Below are 23,917 nucleotides of genomic sequence, written 5' to 3' on the forward strand. Positions count from 1 at the left end.
TTAGGAATGAGCAATAAATGCTGGTCAAGTTAGCAAAATCTAAATACCCTTAGGTGAAGATTTTTTTAAAAACAAGTTCAGAGATTTTTTCCCTTTGTCTGGAGGCTTGATAGGGGCAGCTGGAGGAATAAGAGCGGAAGAACTGCTATATACAACTTCCACAATACTCAAAGCATTTTCTATTGCTACTCAAAATCTTGGAGGCTTGCTTACCTCTGTTGTATCCTCTCAGCTTTGAAGGGTTGCGTTTCCATCTATAAAGCCAGTCTTCCCCATCCTAATTTCCCTAACTTTCCCACATACTTTATAAACATGTGTATTTAGTTCCTAGTCCTGATAGCCTTGCGATCGTGCTTCACTAATGGCTATCATGTCATATCCTTTCAGTTGAATTTGCTCAAGCTATGATTTGTTTCTTACACAGTTAATCATGCTTAAAGAATGCTTAATTTGTTCACATCATAATTTGCCCTTCTGCTTCAGTGTTCTACTTGGGTGTTTCTTCTTTTTCTTTCATTGCCCAATCACTTTATATCTTTTAGTTTTGCCTTTACCTGAAATGTCTAAAGCACAAAATTAGTTTAATCTCTTGTCTCTTGATTATTTTGAAACTATTATTTGTACTACCTTTTCCATATAAGCCTCCCATCCCCATTCACTGGTTTAAAGTTATCTCCACCCTATTTGTCCCTTACAGTGGGCTATTAGTTCAACCGTCCTGCACTTGCAGCTGGACCAGAGATACAGTACCTTGAGGAACACCGCTTTCTCTCAGGATTCTTTCAGCCATGTGTTCACCTTCATACTTTGCTTCATCTTGTACTAAGTTGATTTGACATGGTTAGTAATTGTGACATTGTTATTTAATTTGGCCCCAAGTCCTAGTATTTGCCAAAAAAAAAGGCCTCTTGTATCCCTTTTCTTATGCTCTTGGTTCAAACATAGATCTCAACCACTGAAATCCTATTCTCTAATACCCTTTCCAGCCTGTTCAAGAGGTTTTGACCGTCGCACCAGATAGGCCATACCATATAGGTTACTCAATCCTGTTTAAAAAAGGATGCTCTCTATTCTCACTTTTTGAATCTTTTGCAATTATAACAGTATGCTTCCCTTCCTCCTCCTGTTGTATTTGGGCAGCATCCTGCAACAAGATGTGCCTTGGTCTATATTCTAGTGGGCTTTCCAACTACCTATACCTCGTAGTGGCAAATATATGGTGTCTGTTTCTGGGGTCTTTATTTTCTATCTTACTCATGCTCCTCATACCCTGTAATTTACCAGCCACAACAGCACTGTTCCAAACTTGCACCACTCCATGAAGTGTCCAAAGTTTGGAGCAATCCACCTATTGTTCCACTTCCCTTAAGTGTTGAGGCACCTCCAACCCAGGCAGTTCCTTGAGGCTAAAAGGCTGAAGCAAGCAAATTTATTGAACTTAATTGCGCAACTTGTAATGATAGAATTTCAGCATGAGTTAGAGGTTGTCAATTCGCTGGTAAGGACAATAAGTTATTAAACCAATCACAGAATGGTTACAAGCAGAGGAGGCAGCCAATCACCCCATCATCTCTATGCCAGGTCCCTGCAAATCAACGTAACTGGAGCCAAATTGTTGCCTTTTCCCCATGAACACTCCCAATGAATAATTATCCGATTCCCTTTGAAAGCCACAATTAAATCTGCCTCTCCCATATTCTCAGGCAGTGCACTGAAGGATCTAATCTCTTGTTGCATGAAAAAGATTTCCGCACAACACCACTGTTTCTTTTGCCAATCATTTTGGATTTGTGCCCTCTGGATCTCCCAAATCCTTCCACTAATTGGAAGTGTTCTCCTTCCTATTGAAGGAAAATTCTCAATTTTAAACCTCTCAAAAACTAACTCTAAAAAGAAGACTTTCTTTCAGTCTTTAAAATTACAACTAACCAACTCTTTCATTGCCCTTCCTTCAAGCTTTGAAATTTGCAAAGACTGGAAAGAAGCAGAATTAAACTCGACACTTTATTACAAAACCAAATTTAAAATGTTAGCTTAATAAACATGCTCATATTGAGACAAAAGCTGTAATTATCAGTTGTGATGCTCCAGAAATAACAAAAACCAATTTACTTTAAAATAGGTCAGTTTTGTAAACATCCTAGCTGAAGCATCTATGTGCAAAAATGCATTCATGGCAACCCAGATTAGGTGTGAAAAAAAGCACAAATTGGCTGGTGAAAGGGCCTGGAAAACGCACATACCTTCGGTAGGGTCCTCTGCAGTGGAGTGGCAATCTGCACAGAAATGGAGGTGCACATGCATGATTAGGAAGCAGCACTTTTTTCTACTGACAAGCAGATCTAGTTGCTTTTTTCTTTGAAGTATTTTACAATGAGGTGCTTCGCACTCAGCTCTGATAAAGCAGCAAGCAAAACAGAATCAAAGAGCAAGAGCATTTCAGGGCAAGAATGATTCCACCCGGGCATTTTACAAACACAACATCTTTTAAATTGCCTTGCTGAAGTCGATTTCCAAAGTGGACAAGATAGTATAGAGTCTTGCAGTGAAAGCTTTGCAACATCAGCACACAATATTTTAAATAAAATAATTGTGTGTTTTGGGAACAGGAAGCTCTCACTAGAAAAAGAAGTCACCCACATTAAATATATTAAAGTAATTTCATTAAATCAATAGCCTGCACTAAAGAGTTGCAATGTAACATGTAACATGAGTGAAAAACAGCTTTTATACAGCTAATATGTAACCATATTAGAGATATATATATATATAAAATATATAAAAAATGGACTTGTCACTTCAATTATAAATTAACTCGTTTGACAAGGATTTTAATTTTTCATTTTGCACATTAATCTGCATTCACAAACATTTGATTTTCTGTGGGCACTGACAGGTAAAAATATCTTTTTTTAATGTAAGCTCTTGGTTCATATCCACAGCTTCCCTAACAGAGAACTGATTAGAGATCTTGTCCTAAGCACTGCCAGTGACTACTTACAACTATCTATAAACATATGCAGAAGACCATAGATTATGAAGCAACTCTCAAATTTCTCTCTTCCCAGGAATGTTTTGACAAATAGAACATAGAAAGATACAGCGCAGTACAGGCCCTTTGGCCCTCGATGTTGCGCCGATCCAAGCCCACCTAACCTGCACTAGCCCACTATCCTCAATATGTCTATCCAATGCCCGTTTAAATGCCCATAAAGAGGGAGAGTCCACCACTGCTACTGGCAGGGCATTCCATGAACTCACGACTCGCTGAGTAAAGAATCTACCCCTAGCCTCTGTCCTATACCTACCACCCCTTAATTTAAAGCTATGCCCCCTCATAATAGCTGACTCCATACGTGGAAAAAGGTTCTCATGGCCAACCCTATCTAAACCCCCAATTCATCTTGTACACCTCAATCAAGTCACCCCTAAACCTTCTTTTCTCCAATTAAAACAGCCCCAAGTGCCTCAGCCTTTCCTCATACGATCTTCCTACCATACCAGGCAACATCATGGTAAACCACCTCTGCACCCGTCCCAGTGCCTCCACATCCTTCTTATAGTATGGCGACCAAAACTGCACACAATACTCCAGATGCGGCCGCACCAGAGTCTTATACAACTGCAACATGACCTCAAGACTCCGGAACGCAATTCCTATACCAATAAAAGCCAATACGCCATATGCCTTCTTCACAGCACTATTTACCTGGGTGGCAACTTTCAGAAATCTGTGTACATGGACACCAAGATCCCTCTGCTCATCCACACTACCAAGTATCCGACCATTAGCCCAGTACCCCATCTTCTTGTTACTCTTACCAAAATGAATCACTTCACTTACCTACATTGAACTCCATTTGCTACCTTTCTGCCCAGCTCTGCAGCTTATCTATATCCCGCTGTAACCTGCCACATCCTTCCTCACTGTTAACAACTCCACCGACTTTCGTATCATCCGCAAACTTGCTCACTCAACCTTCTAGCCCCTCCTCCAGGTCATTTATAAAAACGACAAACAGCAATGGTCCCAAAACAGATCCTTGCGGAAAACCGCTAGTAACTGCATTCCAAGATGAACCTTTACCATCAACTTACTACCCTCTGTCTTCTTCCAGCCAGCCAATTCCTAATCCAAACCTCCAACTCCCCCTCAATGCCATACCTCCGTATTTTTTTTGCAGTAGCCTACCATGAGGAACCTTATCAAACGCCTTACTAAAATCCATATACACCACTTCTACCGCTTTACCCTTGTCCACTTCCTTAGTCACCTTCTCAAAGAATTCAATAAGGTTTGAGAGGCACAACCTGCCCTTCACAAAACCATGCTGACTATCCTTGATCACATCATTCCTATCCAGATGTTCATAAATCCTATCCTTTACAATTCTCTCTAAGACTTTGCCCACAACAGAAGTGAGACTCACGGCCTATAGTTACTAGGGTTATCCCTACTCCCCTTCTTGAACAAGGGAACCACATTTGCTATCCTCCAGTCTTCTGGCACTAATCCTGTAGATAACAAGGACATAAAAATCAAGGCCAATGGCTCTGCAATCTCCTCCCTTGCTTCCCAGAAAATCCTAGGATAAATGCCATCAGGCCCAGGGGACTTATCTATTTTCACCCTTTCCAGAATTTCCAACACCTCTTCCCTACATACCTCAAAGCCATCCATTCTAATTAATTGTGACTCAATATTCACATCGGCAACAATGTCCTGTTCATGAGTGAATACTGACAAAAAGCATTCATTCAGTGTCTCCCCAAACTCTTCAGCCACCACATGCAACTTCCCACTACTATTCTCGACTGGACCTATTCCTACCCTAGTCATTCTTTTATTCCTGACATACCTATAGAAAGCCTTTGGGTTTTCCCTAATCCTACCAACCAAGGACTTTTCATGCCCCCTCCTTGCTGCTCTTAGCTCTCTTTAGATCCTTCCTGGCTACCTTATAACACTCAATCGCCCCAATTGAACCTTCACGCCTCACCTTTACATAGGCCGCCCTCTTCCCTTTAATAAGGGATTCCAATTCCTTATTAAACCATGGCTCCCTCACAGGACCCTTTCCTCCCTGTATAAACCTGTATCTTATTACTCTGATTTATTATAACTGAATGGCAAGGGGTTCTTCTATTAAAACACTAGAGAAAAAGGGGACATCTATAGGCGTTGGAGTAGAGACAAGGCAGTGGTCTATATCTACTCTGCTCTTAAGATTATAGTTGACCTGGTTTACCTCAACTCCACTTTTTTACCTTATCCCCATGTCCCTAGATTCCCTGATTGATTAAAAATGTGTGTCGGTCAGCCTAAACTTCTGCTGCTGACAGAAATGTTCCAGGCCTTGCTGAACATAGTACGAGTCCCAGTGGATTGAAGGGTTACAAACTTGATGCTGTTGTTTAAGAAAAGGCAAAGAATAATCCAGAAAAGTACAGCTTGAATTGGGAAAACTGATGCAATCCATAATACAGGGCAAGATAAATACATAGAGAAAAATAAGTTAATACTGGATAGTTAACATGGCTTTATCAAGGGCAGATCATGTCTGACAAATTCAATGGGTTCTTTGATGGGGCGACACAGACAGTGGCTGAGGATAAGATTAGATTAGATTACATTACAGCGTGGAAACAGGCCCTTCGGCCCAACAAGTCCACACTGACCCGCCGAAGCGCAACCCACCCATGCCCCTACATTTACCCCTTACCTAACACTACAGGCAATTTAGCATGGCCAATTCACCTGACTGTGGGAGGAAACCGGAGCACCCGGAGGAAACCCACGCAGACACAGGGAGAACGTGCAAACTCCACACAGTCAGTCGCCTGAGGCGGGAAATGAACCCGGGTCTCTGGCGCTGTGAGGCAGCAGTGCTAACCACTGTGCCACCCACGAATAATTCTGAGCATGCTATATATTTGGACTTCTGGAAAGCATGCAAAACTATGCACAAGTTGACTAGCAAATTAGAACTGTTTGGGATTGACCTTGGTGGTATGGATTATAAACTGGCTAAAAAACAGGACACAGAGGGTAATAATGATGGACATTTCTCAGATTGGACAAGTTGCAAGTGGTGCTCCCCAGGATTGAGATAGAGACCCTTGCCTTTTCAGATTTGTATAAATAACTTGGAGGTGAATATTGAGGGCACAATCTCTAAATTTGCAGATGATACTAAACTAGGGAGAATACCGAATTATGAGAATAATGCTGAGCAACTTCACAGAGGCACTGACAAATTGGTCAAATGGGCAAAAGTGTCAGATGAATTTCAAAGCAGAGAAATAGAAGATAATGCATTTTGGTAGAGAAACCAGAGACAAGACAGTCTCAATGATACAGAACTTGGAGGGGAGTACAGGAGCCTTTGGGTACAAGTGCATAATTCTCTGAGGGTGGCCAGACAAGTCGAAATACTTAAGGCAGTTTACAGGATCCTTGGGTTTATAAGTAGAGTATAAAAGAAGTGATGATACACCTCAACAAATAAAGTCCTGGACAGAGTGCAGAGAGATTTACTAGAATAGTATCAGGAATGAGGGATTTTAGATACCAGATATTATGAAGTTGAAGGCACGTACTGTACCTTTGAGAGAGAGTAAATGCTGTTCTGAACGGAGAGATTACAAGTACCTGTGAATAAGACTAGATGGCAATCTCAGAGTGTACTGGAATATTGAAAATATGTAACATTTGGGTGTGAAATGGATACCAGAGTTATGGTTGCTGTTTGGACAACAATTCAAAATTTAACTAGTTTCAATTATGCCCCAGGATGTAAAAACTCAATTGAGTTTGAATTTATGGTTTTGCCAACATTGAACCAATAAGACGACCCAATGTTTGGAGGTGTATAAAATGTGTACCATTCGAAAATTGGTCAGAGACCAACTGTTGCTGAGCCAAAAAAGCATGGAGAGCTAATATCTTGTTCTCCAAGAAATAAGGAAACCCTCTCTAACAAAGGTACCTTTTCAAATGAAACAGACTCAATAAAAAGAATGACAACGATCCAGGGAAATCTTCAGCCAGAAGAAAGACACAGAAGATGACAGCAGCCGTGTGGTTTAGAAATTAAGTTGATGTAATGTTAATATGTCTTATTGAAACAACATATTGTCATAGAGTTGGAGGCAGATAATAAGCAAAAAAAAAGAGAAAAGGGGTTTAGAATTGTGAATAGTTGTTTAATAGTCACTTTTAGAGTTAGAAAAACAAATTGATGTTATTTTCTTTAACTAGTGGAATTTGGGAGTTCTTGGTCACTCAAACTTCAACAGATTACGAGGCAAAGTGAGCTTTTCTGGATTTAGTTTAATTAACAGAGGTGTTCATCTCCACATCACAATTTGGGGGCTCAAGTGAGAGATTTGGACAGTTTAGACAGATCCAGTCAGGGATTTGGACAAATTTGTACTGATTTGGGTACAAAAGATTTCAGCAGATTTGAACATTTGTCGATTAGTGTCCTAGATTTTTAAATAAAACATAAGTGAGAAAATGTATTTAATTTCAGTTACTTGTGGTTTGTTAAACTATAAGTGAGGGAAATGACTCAAGATTGCAAGAGGTTCTGAGGTGTGAAGATGCTTCCCAAATTTGCCAAGACAGACGAAGGACATCATTTTAGAATTAGCAAATAGGTTAGAATTAGGCTTAACCAGACACAAAAGGAAAGCTGAAACTGTAATGGAGTTGATCAAGCACTTTGCTGTTTCAGAGAAACAGACAAGTGCAATAAAGTTAGAAAAACCTAAATTGCAACTGAGGCAAATATAATGAAGTTAAATAAAGGGAAAGGAGGGCCATATTAAAGGAAAAAGAAAGGGGTAGAAGGTTCTTAGCTGAGCAAAGAGAGAGAGGAAAAAAAGAGAAGTGGAGAGAGATCTTGAACTTCAGAAGTTGCGAATCAGTCAGGAAAGTTAACAGGATGGAGATAATGAGAGAAAGTAGTGATGTATACAAATATGTTAAAACATTGACATCTTTCTCATCAAAGTGTGGCAAAGACTTCTTTATTTCATTTGAGAAATTGGCTAGGCAGGTGGAGTGGCTGGATGCCTTGTGGGTAATGCTAGGTCAGACTAAGCTGGTAGACAGAGCTCGTGAGGTATCTGCAGCACTGTCAGATGAGGGGTCAAGAGATTATGCAGACGTCAAAAAGGCTATTTTGAGCACTTATGAATTGGGACAAGAAGCATATGTGGTTCAGAAACATAAAGGAGGAACTAGGTCAGATTTATGGTGTGTTTGAAAGAATTATATGTAGTAGTTCTGAAAAAATTGGTATGGGCCTTAAAAATAAATAACACCTATGAAGCTCAGAGAGATTATTCTGCTGGAGTTTAAAAACTCACTTCCAGGGGTGATAAAAATTCAACTGGAGGAACAGAAAGTTCAAGTTGTGAGAAGACTTGCAGAGATGACAGATGAACATGCATTGGTGCATCAGATGAAATTTATCACAGAATTTCATCCTGTGAGGAACAGAACTTGGCAGGAGGAGAGATCCTTCACTACAAAACAAAGAGTAGATCACACCAGAAATACTTTACCACGGGACGGCAGGACAGGACGGCAGTTACAATTTTGAGAGATATGGGAGCTAATCAGTCTCTAATACTAAGAGATGAACGTATTTGCACTCTTTCCTGACATGTTACCCGAGCGAGTGGTAAATTGTGGAATAGATGGACAGAAATTTAGCATTCCCCTGTGTAAGATTGAGTTGGAGAGCCAAATCAAGACTGGGGAAGTAACAGAGTGTCAGTTCCAGGAATACAGTTTGTTCTTGGGAACGATTAGCAGGATCCAAAGTGGGAGTGACACCCCTTGTTGTGGAGAAGCCAAAGGAATACCAGGGAACTAAGCAGTTAAACGAAAAATACCCTGGAAATTTTCCAGACGGCGTAGTAACAAGATTGCACTGTCATAAATCACTGCAAGAAGCAAAAGCTAAAAAGAAAGACAAAGGAGTTGAGGTTCGGTTGGCTGTCTCTGATGTAATGAAAAGGTTAGAGAAGTTGGGCTCATTCGCCCTGAAGCAGAGAATATGTGGACCTTTTTGATGTGTTCAAAAGTATGAACAATTTTGGCTGGGTAAAGAAGGATACTCTGTTTGCACTAATTGCCATGTCGGTAACCATGGGTGACAATTTCAAGATTACCAGCAAGAGAGCTAGCAGTGATATGAGGAGAAACTTGTTACTCTGTTGTTAGGATTTGGAATGTGCTGGCTGGGTCAGTGATGGAGGTGGATTCCATAAAGAGGTTTCCAAACAGAGCTGGATATATATTTGTAAGTGATGAATTTAGAGGGCTACAGAGATAGGACTGGAGAATGGGACTAGCTGGGTAGGTCTTTCGGTAGCCACTGCAGATATGTTGAGTTGCATGGCCACTGTCTTTATTATAAAATTTTAGGATTTCATAGTATACTTAGTGACTCAACCTCTATAGCTTCCCACAATAAAGAATTTCATAGATTCACTTCCCTCAGAAAAATTCCCCTTCACTTGTATTAAATAGGCCTCCGTGACTCAGATTATGGTCACTGGTCACAGACTGTCCCACAAGTGGAAACAACTTTTCCACATCTACCTTGTAATGATCCCTTGGAGTCACTTGTGTTTCAATAAGGTCTCTTTTCCTTCTAAATTCTGATGAGTATAGGCCCAACTTACTAAAGCTCTCCTTAAAAAAAAAATCTCTCCATACCTGTAATCAACTTAGCAAACCTTTCCAGATTGCCTCCGATGCTAGTATTTCTTAGGTAACGGGACCAAGACTGTTTATAGCATTCCAGGTCTGGTTTGCCTGCAGCCTTGAATACCATTAGCTTTATTTTTACACTCCATCCTTTTAAATAAAGACCAATGGTACATTTGTATCCCTATTATCTGCTGAACTTCTATGCTAGTTTTTTGAGATTCTTGCATAGGGATTCCCACTCCCCCTGTACTGCAGCTCTGGTATTAATTCTCAGCTGAAATCAGTGATTTACAACAATTGTTCCAGATTTTTAAAAAAAGCTTTTGTATAAATAATTATCATTTCTTTTTAAATGCGAAAATTAAGAGATGCGTTTCACAAAAATAAATCCATTAGAGCTCAAATAGAATATCCACAGCAGAAAAAAAAATCAGAGTGGATATCAGCCCTCCAAAAGATAATAAAATTCAGTCACACACAAGCTGAACATTTAACTTGTATAAAAGAATTCCATGGACTGGGGTGGCCTTATGAAGGGCATGGACAGGATGAATAGCAGTGGTCTTTTTCCCAGGGCAGGGAAATCCAAAACTAGAGGGTAGAGATTAAAGGTGAGAGTGGAAAGATTCAAAAGGGACCTGAGGGGCAATGTTTTCCACACAGAGGGTTGTGAATGAATGGACTGAGCTGCCAGAGGAGGTGGGAGCCAGTACAATTACTTTGCCCTTGGCTCTTGTATTTGGAAAGGCAAGGGCTGATTCTGGATAGACAACATGGCTTTGTGCGTGGGAAATCATGTCTCACAAACTTGATTGAGTTTTTTGAAGTAACAAACAGGATTAATGAGAGTAGAGCGGTAGAAGTGATCTATGTGGACTTCAGTAAGGCATTCAACAAGGTACCCCATGGGAGACTGGTTAGCAAGGTTAGACCTCATGGAATACAGGGAGAACTAGCCATTTGGATACAGAACTGGCTCAAAGGTAGAAGACAGAGGGGTGGTGGTGCAGGGTTGTTTTTCCGACTGGAGGCCTGTGACCAGCAGAGTGCCACAAGGGTCAGTGCTGGGTCCTCTACTTTTAGTCATTTACATAAATGATTTGGATGCGAGCATAAGAGGTACAGGGATGTTTAGATTACCTAGTGTGGAAACAGGCCCTTCAGCCCAACAAGTCCACACCGACCGTCAAAGCGCAACCCACCCATACCCCTACACCTAACACTATGGGCAATTTAGCATGGCCAATTCACCTGACCTGCACATCTTTGTGACTGTGGGAGGAAACCAGAGCACCCGGAGGAAACCCATGCAGACACGGGGAGAATGTGCAAACTCCACACAGTCAGTCGCCGAAGGTGGGAATTGAACCCGGGTCTCTGGTGCTGTGAGGCAGCAGTGCTAACTGCTGTGCCACCGTGCCGCCCACAGTTAGTAAGTTTGCAGAATACACCAAAATCAGAGGTGTAGTGGACAGCGAAGAGGGTTACCTCAGATTACAACAGGATCTTGACCAAATGGGCCAATGGGCTGAGAAGTGGCAGATGGAGTTTAATTCAGATAAATGCGAGGTACTACATTTTGGGAAAGCAAATCTTAGCAGGACTTATACACTTAATGGTAAGGTCCTAGGGAGTGCTGCTGAACAAAGAGATCTTGGCGTACAGGTTCATAGCTCCTTGAAAGTGGAGTCACAGGTAGATAGGATAGTGAAGGCGGTGTTTGGTATGCTTTCTTTTATTAGTCAGAATATTGAGTACAGGAGTTGGGAGGGCATGTTGCGACTGTACAGGACATTGGTTAGGCCACTGTTGGAATATTACGTGCAATTCTGGTCTCCTTCCTATCGGAAAGATGGTATGAAACTTGAACAGGTTCAGAAAAGATTTACAAGGATGTTGCCAGGGTTGGAGGATTTGAGCTATAAGGAGAGAACTAGCCATTTGGACACAGAACTGGCACAAAAGATAGAAGACAGAAGATGGTGGTGGAGGGTTGATTTTCAGACTGGAGGCCAGTGCCACAAGGATTGGTGCTGGGTCCACTAATTTTCATCATTTATATAAATGATTTGGATGTGAGCATAAGAGATATAGTAGCTAAGTTTGCAGATGACACCAAAATTGGAGGTGTAGTGGACAGTGAAGATGGTTACCTTAGATTACAACAGGACCTTGATCAGACGGACCATTGGGCTGAGTGGCGGCAGATGGAGTTTAATTTAGATAAGTGGGAGGTGCTGCATTTTGGGAAAGCAAATCATAGCAGGACTTGTATACTTAATGGTAAGGGCTGAGAGAGTGCTGCTGAACAAAGAAACCTTGGAGTACAGGTTCATAGTTCCCTGAAAGAGTTGCAGATAGATAGAACAGTGAAGGCGGCATTTGATATGCTTTCCTTTATTGGTCAGAGCATGGAGTACAGGAGTTGGCTGTACAGGACACTGGTTAGGCCACTTTTGGAAAATTGCGTGCAATCCTGGTCTCCTTCCTATCGGAAGGATGTTGTGAAACTTGAAAAGGTTCAGAAAAGATTTACAAATGGATGTTGCCAGGGTTGGAAGATTTCAGCTATAAGAAGTGTTTGAATAGGCTGGGACTGTTTTCACTGGAGCATCGTAGGATGAGGGGTGACCTTATAGAGGTTTACAATATCATGAGGGGCATGGATAGGGTAAATAGACAAGCTCTTTCTCTGGGGTGAGGGAGTCCAGAACTTGAGGGCAGAGGTTTAGGGTGAGGGGGACACAAGATATAAAAGAGACCTATTGGGCAATTTTTTCACGCAGAGGGTGGGGCATGTAAAGGGAATGAGCTGCCAGAGGAAGTGGAGCAGGCTGGTACAATTGCAACATTTAAAAGGCATTTGGATAAGTATATGAATAGGAAGGGTTTGGAGGGATATGGGCCAGGTGCTGGCAGGTGGGACTAGATTGGGTTGGGATATCTGGTTGGCATGGACTAGTTGGACTGAAGGGTCTGTTTCCGTGCTATATATCTCTATGACTCTAATTACAACATTTGAAAAGGTATCTGGATGGGTACATGAATAAGAAAGGTTTAGAGGGATATGGGCCAAATACTGGCAAGGGGAATTGGATCAATTTCAAATATCTGGTCAGCACAGATGAGTTGGACCAATAGGTGCATTTCTTGGTGTATAACTCTACCTCGACCAAGCATTTGGGCATTGAATGGCAGAGCAGATTTAAAAGGGCAAAATGACCTCCTGCGACTCTTATGGAAAACTGAGGACTCTGTGTACACAGACCACAGGCAATCTATTGGTCTTAGTGAAGGATGGTTGACCAAAAAAAAAGGTCACGCTTCAGTAAGGGCTGAAAATGTGTTGCTGGAAAAGCGCAGCAGGTCAGGCAGCATCCAAGGAGGAGAATCGACGTTTCGGGCACGAGCCCTTCTTCAGGAATGAGGAAAGTGTGCCAAGCAGGCTAAGATAAAAGGTAGGGAGGAGGGACTTGGGGGAGAGGCGTTGGAAATGCGATAGGTGGAAGGAGGCTAAAGTGAAGGTGATAGGCCGGAGTGGGGGTGGTGAGGTCAGGAAGAAGATTGTAGGTTAGGAAGGTGAGTTTGAAGGTTGGGACTGAGACAAGGTTGGGGGGGGGGGGGGAAATGAGGAAACTGGAGAAACCAGAGTTCATCCCTTGTGGTTCGAGGGTTTCTAGGCAGAAGATGAAGCGCTCTTCCTCCAGCCGTCGTGTTGCTATGGTCTGGCGATGGAGGAGTCCAAGGTCAACACAAGGGGAAAACTCGACTTTCACAAACTACAATAAATTTTGTTTGCTTTAAAAGAATTTTACATTCTGAACATCAGAAATTATTGCATAGGTGGAGATTTTTCTTTAATTAAGCAGAAAAAAAAATCTGCTGCCAAAACTGGTAGTCAATCTCTTAGATTATGTGCTTTGAAGACAGACTTCAGTAAGTCAATGCTTAAATGAATAAAGATCCTGTGATTTATTTATTTAAAAATTAAAAATGCCCAGATGTAGGAGCAAGTAGTTAGGAGTTATTTAAGGCAGCAACTCATTGCACAGCATGCAACAGGACAAAAATTAGACTATAAAGCTGCTTTTTGTTTCAAGTGACGAAGCTTCCTTTTGTGGTCAATTTTCAAGTCATTTAAACAAGCAATAATGAGCAGTGAGATTTCACAGAAAACAAAATTCTTGGTTTAAATTAGACTCAGATCTTCAGATTAAACAAGAAAAGAAAATGAACTTTTATTCCAAATTCAAAAAGTTGCTCTTAATTTGAATTCAGACTTGCAATATAAATTAATACAACAAATCAGGGTGGAAAGGTAACGGTGTCTAAAAATAACAGCATTAACAAACTAAGTGTACTTGATATAGTTTGCATTTAAATCAATAGGATTTTACATTTAATTCATAGGGTTCTAAACCCAACTAGACTTGAGGGCCTAGCAACTTAATGAATAGCAGAAAACGAAGCTTTCACATAACTGCAATCAAATATTTTTGGTTTGACAATTGCATTAAGAAAGTTTGTTGATACTGGATAGACTAGTATGTTTCTATTAATTTATTTTCTTTTTTTGTTATAATCTCAGTGTTTATAAATTCCAAGAACATCAATAAAATTTATGAATCAACCTGTAAACAAATGCAAGTTACTGTCAAATGCAACAATCTGAAGCGCACACACACAGGCACATACAAACAGGTAATGGGCATGAGACAGTAAGAATATAGGAAGCATAGATCGAAAATAAAACACAAAGACTTAAATATTTTATCTGAGTGACTCAGTAAAACAAAGACTTATTACTGAAATTTAAACTTGGAAAGTGCTTGAAACTCTCAAAATCTTCATGAAAAGAAAAAGCTCTTTTTAAAGGTGGGAAACGCCATAAACTCTGCGAATCATTTTCGGTGCAAATTTAATGGCAAAAAACAAAAAAAAACACAAGCATTTGATTTATATTAAAGCATATGCCTAGGGAGAGCTTGACAAAAATGCTTTGTGAAGAAACAAAAGCAAACTTTATCAAATTGGCTATCCCTGGGTTTGTGTTGATCAAGAGTGGTGATCTAGTTTCCAGGCAAGAAAGTCTGTGGCTAGAAGAGGAATGTGAAAGTGGCTGGGCTCCCAGCATCTGTTGTCAATGATCTTCTAAGTGACAGGGATTGCATACAACGAAGGTGCTGCTTAAGGAGTCCAGCTGTGTTCCTGCAGTGCATCTTGCAGATGATAAATACTGCTGCCGTGCTGTGTGGTGCTGATGAAGGGAGTGAATGGTGAAAATTGTGGATGGATTGTCAATCAAATGGGCCTGCTTTGTTTTGGATGGCACAGAGTTTCACGAGCAATGCTGAAGCCAAAATCTGTCCAGGCAAGTGGAAAGTATGCCATCACTATCCTGACTTGCATCTTGTAGATGATGGACAGGTATTAGGGAGTTAGGAAATGAGTTATCTGTTGCAACATTCTTAGCGTCTGACCTGCTCTTGTAGACACAGACCCTTGTATGGTTAGTCAAGTTCAATTTCTGTTTAATGGTAAACCCCAGGATGTTCATAGTTAGAGATTCAACAATATCATGACAATAATGTCAATGTCTGTCAATGGAGGGGGAGGGTGGGCACAGTCTGGTGGAATAGCACCGCATTTTCAACTTCGTCACTTGCAACCTTCAGGACTCACCACTGAGTTCAACACCAAGTTCAACAAGTGAAGTTGGAGCTCAGAGCTGGTCGGGAAGGTAAGTGATTGATATTTGAGTGGGTGTGTTCTAGACCCCAGGCCCTCCCTCCCATCCTCCTCCTCTAACCTAACTTTAAAGTCCACAGGTAAGCTACTCAGTGTTCTTGTTTTGGAGACTAAGTGTAGAGTAATGGCAGCGCAGGCAGTGGAATGTTCCTCCTGCTTCTCACAGAACGCGTTAGGGAACTGGAACTGGAGTTGGATGAACTGAGGATTATTCGAAAGGCTGAGAGGGTGATAGATAGAAGCTACAGGGACGTAGTTACGCCAGAGAACAGAGGTAGCTGGGTAACAGTTAGAGGTGGGAAGGGGAGGAAGCAGGCAGTGCAGGGATCCCCTGTGGTCGTACCCCTCAACAATAAGCATACCGCTTTGGATACTGTTGGGAAGGCCTAGCAGGGGTAAGCTGCAGTGACCGGGTCTCTGGCACGAGGTCCGGCTCTGAGGCTCAGAAGGGAAAGGGGGAGAGAAGGAGAGTGCTAATTATAGGAGACTCTATAGTTAGAGGGACGGACAGGCGGTTCTGTGGACTTGGGCGAGACTCTCGGATGGTTTGTTGCCTCCCGGGTGCCAGGGTCCTCGTGTCTTCAGAATCCTTAAGGGGGAGGGTGTGCAGCCAGAAGTCGTGGTGCACGTTGGCACCAACGACATAGGTAGGAAGAGGGGTGGGGAGGTCATTCAAGAGCTCATGGAGTTAGGCTGGAAGCTAAAAGCTAGGACGGACAGAGTCGTCATCTCTGGGTTGTTGCCGGTGCCACGTGACAGTGAGGCAAGGAATAGGGAGAGAGTGCAGTTGAACTCGTGGCTGCAAGGATGGTGTAGGAGGGAGGGCTTCAGGTATTTGGACAATTGGACTGCATTCTGGGGAAGGTAGGACCTGTACAAGCAGGACGGGTTGCACCTGAACCAGAAGGGCACCAATATCCTGGGAGGTAGGTTTGCTAACACTCTTCGGTGGGATTTAAACTAATTTGGCAGGGGGATGGGATCCAGACTTGTAGTCCAGCAATTAGGCTAGCTGTTCGTCAGGATATCCAAGAATGTAGGGAGGCTGTGGAGAAGGGAGCACTGACAGGGAATACTTGCGGACACAGATGGGTTCAAGTGTATATACTTTAACACAAGGAGTATCAGAAATAAGGTGGGTGAACTTAAGGCGTGGATCAGTACCTGGGACTACGATGTTGTGGCCATCACGGAAACGTGGATAGACGAGGGACAGGAATGGTTGTTGGAGGTTCCTGGTTACAGATGTTTCAGTAAGATTAGGGAGGGTGGTTAAAAAAAAGAGGGGGTGTGGCGTTGCTAATTAGAAATGGTATAATGGCTGCAGAAAGGCAGTTCAAGGAGGTAGTATGGGCTGAAGTCAGAAATAGGAAAGGACCAGTCACCTTGTTGGGTGTTTACTATAGGCCCCCCCAATAGCAGCAGAGATGTGGAGAAACAGATTGGGAAACAGATTTTGGAAAGGTGCAGAAGCCACAGGGTAGTAGTCATGGGCAATTTCAACTTCCCAAATATTGATTGGAAGCTCTTTAGATCAAGTCGATTGGACGGGGCGGTGTTTGTGCAGTGTGTCCAGGAAGCGTTTCTAACTCAGTATGTAAATTGTCCGACCAGAGGGGAGGCCATATTGGATTTGGTACTCGGTAACGAACCAGGACAAGTGATGGGCTTGTTAGTGGGTTACATTTTGGTGATGGCGACCACAATTCTGTGACTTTCACCTTGGTTATGGAGAGAGATAGATGTGTGCAATAGGGTAGGTTTTACAATTGGGGGAAGGGTAAATACGATGCTGTAAGACAGGATCTGAGGAGCATAAGTTGGTAGCATAGGCTGTCAGGGAACGATGTCATGGAAATGTGGGACTTTTTCAAGAAACAGATATGACGTGTTCTTGATATGTACGTACCTGTCAGGCAGGAAAGAGATGGTCGTGTGAGGGAACCTTGGTTGACGAGGGAGGTTGAATGTCTTGTACAGAGGAAGGAGGCTTACATAACGTTGAGGAAACAAGGTTCAGACAGAGCATTGGAGGGATACAGGATAGCCAGAAGGGAGCTGAAGAAAGGGATTAGGAGAGCTAAGAGAGAGCATGAAAAATCTTTGGCGGATACGATCAAAGATAACCCCAAGGCATTTTATGCATATGTGAGAAACATGAGAATGACGAGAACGAGGGTAGGTCCGATCAAGGATAGTAGTGGGAGACTGTGTATTGAGTCGGAAGAGATAGGAGAGGTCTTGAATGAGTACTTTTCTTCAGTATTTACAAATGAGAGGGACCGTATTGTTGAAAAGGAGAGTATGAAACGGACTGGTAAGCTAGAAGAGATACTTGTTAGGAAGGAAGATGTGTTGGGCATTTTGAAAAACTTGAGGATAGACAAGTCCCCCGGACCGGACGGGATATATCCTAGGATTATGTGGGAAGCAAGAGAGGAAATTGCAGAACCGTTGGCAATGATCTTTTCGTTTTCACTGTCAACGGGGGTGGTACCAGGGGACTGGAGAGTGGCGAATGTTGTGCCCCTGTTCAAAAAAGGGAATAGGGATAACCCCGGGAATCACAGGCCAGTTAGTCTTACTTCGGTGGTAGGCAAAGTAATGGAAAGGGTACTGAGGGATAGGATTTATGAGTATCCGGAAAGACACTGCTTGATTAGGGACAGCCAGCAAGGATTTGTGAGGGGTAGGTCTTGCCTTACAAGTCTTATTGAATTCTTTGAGGTGGTGACCAAGCATGTGGATGAGGGTAGAGCAGTGGATGTCGTATACATGGATCTTAGTAAGGCATTTGATAAGGTTCCCCATGGTAGGCTTATGCGGAAAGTCAGGAGGCATGGGATAGAGGGAAATTTGGCCAGTTAGATAGAAAACTGGCTAACTGGCTGAAGTCAGAGAGTGGTGGTAGATGGTAAATATTCAGTCTGGAGCCCAGTTACAAGTGGAATTCTGCAGGGATCAGTTCTGGGTCCTCTGCTGTTTGTAATTTTTATTAATGACTTGGAAGAGGGAGTCGAAGGGTGGGTCAGTAAATTTGCAGATGATACGAAGATTGGTGGAGTTGTGGATAGTGAGGAGGGCTGTTGACGGCTGCAAAGGGACTTAGATATGATGCAGAGCTGGGCTGAGGAGTGGCAGATGGAGTTCAACCCTGTCAAGTGTGAGGTTGCCCATTTTGGAAGGACAAATAAGAATGCAGAATACAGGGTTAACGGTAGGGTTCTTAGTAAGGTGGAGGAGCAGAGGGATCTTGGGGTCTATGTTCATAGATCTTTGAAAGTTGTCACTCAGGTGGATAGAGCTTGTAAGGCGGCCTATGGTGTATTAGCGTTCATTAGCAGAGGGATTGAATTCAAGACTCGTGAGGTGATGTTGCAGCTGTACACGACTTTGGTTAGTCCACATTTGGAGTACTGTGTGCAGTTCTGGTTGCCTCACTTTAGAAAAGATGTGGAAGCTTTGGAGAGGGTGCAGAGAAGATTTACCAGGATGTTGCCTGGAATGGAGAATAGGTCGTACGAGGATAGGTTGAGAGTGCTAGGCCTTTTCTCATTGGAACGGTGAAGGATGAGGGGTGACTTGATAGAGGTTTATAAGATGATCAGAGGATTAGATAGAGTAGACAGTCAGAAACTTTTTCCCGGGTACAACAGAGTGTTACAAGGGGACATAAATTTAAGGTGGTTAAGGGTGGAAAGTATAGGGGAGATGTCAGGGATAAGTTCTTTACCCAGAGAGTGGTGGGGGCACGGAATGCGCTGCCTGTGGGAGTGGCAGAGTCAGAATCATTGGCAATCTTTAAGTGGCAATTGGATAGGTACATGGATGGGTGCTTAAGCTAGGACAAATGTTCGGCACAATATTGTGGGCCAAAGGGCCTGTTCTGTGCTGTATGGTTCTATGTTCTAATATCAGATTGTTAATAGAATGCTCCATTTCAATTACTCCTCATTTCCCCCATCCTCCCATACCTACCTCCCAATTCAGTGTCTTGTTTACATTTTTTCTTTCATTAAGCTAACATATTTTCTGCTATTAATAATCAATTAACATTTCTTCTCTATTCTCATTAACACTCCCAGCACCTTTTGCTCTGGAGCTCCTTTATCATCCCTTCTGCTTGCTCCTCTGCCCCTGTTGTTACAGCATAATACCCATTACTATACCAACCTCTTCAATTTGAAGAGTTACGTTGGCCTCGAAATGTTAACTCTTTTTCTCCCCCCCATAGAGTCTGTCACCTACTGAGTTTCTCCAGAAATTTCCAGCTTTATTTAGTCAGATTTTCTCTTGAAGATGTTACTGTCTGGCACTTGTGTACCTTGAATATTACTAGCTACTCATCAGTTAACCCTGAACACTATGCAGGTCTTACCTTAGACAGACACAAGTTGCTTTAGTATCTAGTGAGTTGCAAATAGTGGTGAACAATGCACACAGTCACTAGCACATAGCTCCACTTCTGATCTTTGGATGGAAGGAATATCATTGAGAAAGCAGCTGAAGATGATTGGGCCTAAGACGCTATCCAGAGAAATTCCTCTGATGATATCCTAGGAGTGAAGTGATTGACATGCAACACCACCACCATCTTTGTGTTACGTTTGACTCAAACCAGAAGATATTCCCATTGATTCCAGTTTTGCAAGGACTCCTTGATGCCATGCTCAATCAAATACTGCTCTGATGTCAACAGGGTCACTCTCACCAGAGTCTACATTTCAGTTTTAAAACAGAGATTTGAATTCCACACTTTAGTGCAATGCCTCACTAAAATCTGTATATTACTTTCACTTGCATAATAGGAATTAGATTTTATTGTCACAAGTACTCCAACACAAAAATACAAGAGTACAGTGAAAAGTATACAAAGTCGCCACTCCTGGCGTCATCTTAGGTACAAAGGTACTTAGGTACAAAATTAAAAAATAAAGAAATAAGGTTTAAGGACAAAACGACAGTCCTTAGTATAAAGTAGAAAGATAAAGAATAAATATTACATGAAAGGGTTTCTTCTGAGATGAACAGGGAAATTAATGTAAGATGCACCTTCATTCATTCTTGATAAATAAGGCCTAGGTGATATTTTATTTATTACCGTGAAAATTAGGTTTCATTTGTATTAGTCAAAGAAAGACTACGTTTTCCTTATATCTCAATGTATTATCAGTGTCCACATTTAGATGGAATTCTTGAAGGTGTGAGTGTATATGTACATTTGAAACAACTGATCACTGCAATTCTACAGTTATAGTGCCACCCAAATCCACTACGAGCATGGTTTAAAGACAAACATGCTATGTTTTGACAGTTGGAACCTAAAACCAAATTTTAACCTTCCAACATATAAATAGATAGCTAAAGATTAAATATGACAGTAAAAGCAAAGATAGCAGAATTAGAAAGATCAAGCAATGGAAAATGCAGACAGCATGATGAACAAATCATTAAAATATCAAAATACAAAGGAAAAAATGAGATGGAAACTAACCCTTGGTAAGATCACTGGACGAAACCAATCTACTTGGAGCAGTTAGAAGATCCAATTATTACAACTGGACTGTTTTGCTAAAAAGCATCAGGATGGGCATTTCCTTATCAATGTGTATGTTGTTCCAAGCCTCATGGAAACACAACTTATAAACTTTTGCTATTAGACTGCATAAAATTGGCTGTTTTCCTACCTTCTGTTTCTGAACAAAATTCTCACTGGCTTCAATCAAACTGGAGGAAAAGACTGTATGTATTTAATAAGTGTGTTGTCGCCTTGCCAATTAATTATCAAGTTGAGAAACCTCAAATTTAAGGACAGCCAGCACTAATGTTAGAGGAGTTCTAGCTTTTTATTGATGACAGTACAATGTCATCTGATAAACAAATCTGGTGGCATTGATTTTGGAGAAGTGGCCAAGGGTGATGAGGGAGAGAGGATCAGGAAGGGAAAGAGCAGGACTGCAACTAGCGTGAGCATCGCAGATCACCTAAATGATCTTGAGCAATTCATCAGAATATAGGGTCTTAGGCCAGCAACAGAAGCCTGCAACAAAAGCAGCTCAGGCAACTCTCAAAATTATAAAGGGTTGGTAGGATGGACTTGCGTCCTGCTGGTGGCACTGTATGCACAAAGCACTTCTTCTTCGATCTGGATTTAATGCCTGGATGCTTTCTCCCCAATTTTTAAGTTAAAATCATTTTAGTTGAGTTTAACGTACCAAGGGTTAGAAAGGAAAGCAAATGGTAATGTTCACTCACACGCAGCTCTGTTATTGGATGAACGACATGATGATGGAGATCGAGAACATTTCTCATCTAAGTCCCCTGGATTTATCCAGTATGCACGATATTCTTGGTTACCTTTCTTGCTGGCAGAGGTAGTATCACACTGAAAAACATCTTCACAGCTATCACTATGTAACCGTTCTTTTTGAAGAAGTTTGTCCACCCTCTGAATAATACAGTCCAAACTTTTATCAACATTAAGCCACACCTTCTCCTAAAGGAGAGAAAAATGGCAGTAGTTATAAAATTGATTAAGTCATTAAATTATTAAGTCATTGCTATTGCAACCAAAACCAAAATCTAGAAGATTGTGTGTGGACAGGAAAACTTGTTTTGATCTCCTTTGTGCAAACATTGAATTCAGAAGGGGTCAGGCATCAGATCTCAAGCCCTATGTCTGGATCCCTTCATGGCCAAGCGGAAACATGGAAATAACGTTTTGGCATTCTTATTTGTATTTCCACAGATGCTAGCCTATGTCAATAGGCAAGTCACCCTGACCTAGAATCAAAATTGCAATTTTTGTTTCAGATCTTGCGTGCATTTCTAGCATTTTCTGTTCCTCTTTCTTCAGTCAATCTGAAATTGAGGGGGGCAAATAGGAGGCTAACATGGCAATCCATTATGCCTATGCATAAAATACATATTCACAAAAATTAGTGCTACGATTATAATAGTTAAACTCAGATGAACATAGAAAAACACCACAAATGCGCAGCTCAAGAAATAATACGAACGCTGAATTACATTTATCCCATGGTCTGAAACTCCAGAAGTGGTGTGTATGGTATTTGCTTTCATTATACTTTACAGCGTTAAATGTTTAAATAAAAAGAGGGCGTTACATATTTTTAAAAGCATTTACAAAGGCTTTTATACAGTTAGATAGCATGGAAACAGACGAACAGGGCAGGTGATCCAATTCTGGTTGTTTGAGATACTTGGCAGGTAAAAATAATAATTTTTAAAAATAGTAAACAACAATAAAATATGTACATATACATACACAAGTGAGGTTATTGCGAGTGCGTGTGTGTGTGTGTGTGTGTGTGTGTGTGTGTGTGTGTGTGTGTGTGTGTGTGTGTGTGCGCGCGCGCGTGTGTGCATGTATAAAAATATAAGTGAGACAGACTACAAGTGAGTAAACAGTACTAACAAAACTGGATTTCTACATCAAGGCAGTCAATGTGCTGTACTTGCATGGCAAATCCTTCATTATAAAAAATTCCTGGCAGTATGCACAGACATAACCTATTTAGTCCGGTTGAAAAAGAGAGAGAGTGATAGAAAACCCATCTCCAATGGTATATACGAGAATTAGGAATTTTTTTTGTTGCTTGTTTATTTTTAAAGCTATTTTGAACTTCAATGAATAATTTCTACCATAATTTTCAGAGCAGGAACTGCTTCATTACAATCCCTATAATTTGAAGTCATATTAGAAACACAAATGTATAGTTATGAGGAAAGAGTGGAAAAGTGGGACCAATTTGATGTGTCTTTCAAACATCTATCACGAGCAAGACAGATCAACTGTCTCCTTCTGCATTAAATTGATTAAACTTTTAACTCTGCCCCATCAAAACTGAGTGAGGAAAGATTGAAAAAGTCATCAGCTTTTTACTAAAAGCTGCAGAGTGAACAAAAAATTTTTTCACATGTTTACCAGCTTGTCTCAAGTGGGAACTTCAGTCCTGTTCTTATGAAAGTCCCAAATAGATTGAATCATAGAATCATCATTGAATCCCTACAGTGTGGAAGCAGACCATTTGGCCCAACAAGTCCACACTGACCCTCGGAAGAGTAACCCATCCAGACCTATTCACTAACATTATTACTCTACATTTCCACCGACCAACACACCTTGAACTCTAAGGGACAATTTAGCACAGCCAATTAATCTAACCTGTACATCTCTGGAATGTGGGAGGAAACCGTAGCACCCGGAGGAAACCCATACAGACACGGAGAGAATGTGCAAGCTCCACACAGAATCGACCAAGGCTGGAATTGAACCCAGGTCCCTGGCGCTGTGAGGCAACAGGGCATGGTGGCTCAGTCAGCATCAAAAATATTGGAAGTAAAAGACATAGCAATGACAAGCTTGCTGACTAATTGCTTTGCTCTCCACATTAAATGTAACATTGAGGTATTGCA

The 23,917-nt window shown here is 41.5% G+C and overlaps 1 protein-coding gene across 13 annotated transcripts in view; it reads right to left on the reverse strand.

Moving 5' to 3' along the window:
- LOC140481199 (inositol polyphosphate-4-phosphatase type I A) overlaps positions 1 to 23,917 on the reverse strand; it is a 203,901-nt gene that overhangs the window by 37,838 nt on the left and 142,146 nt on the right. For 9 of the 13 annotated variants that reach the window (XM_072577023.1, XM_072577022.1, XM_072577016.1 and 6 more), the window contains 2 exons: positions 21,734 to 21,974; positions 2,244 to 2,276 (listed from right to left, as the gene is read on the reverse strand). In XM_072577023.1, coding sequence (XP_072433124.1) covers positions 2,244 to 2,276; positions 21,734 to 21,974 — 274 coding nt within the window. The remainder of the gene's footprint in view (positions 1 to 2,243; positions 2,277 to 21,733; positions 21,975 to 23,917) is intronic. The other 4 variants (XM_072577026.1, XM_072577025.1, XM_072577024.1 and 1 more) reach the window with 3 other exon arrangements.

The sequence above is a fragment of the Chiloscyllium punctatum genome, chromosome 9, assembly GCF_047496795.1.
Source record: "Chiloscyllium punctatum isolate Juve2018m chromosome 9, sChiPun1.3, whole genome shotgun sequence".
In the NCBI taxonomy this organism is placed as follows: domain Eukaryota; kingdom Metazoa; phylum Chordata; class Chondrichthyes; order Orectolobiformes; family Hemiscylliidae; genus Chiloscyllium; species Chiloscyllium punctatum.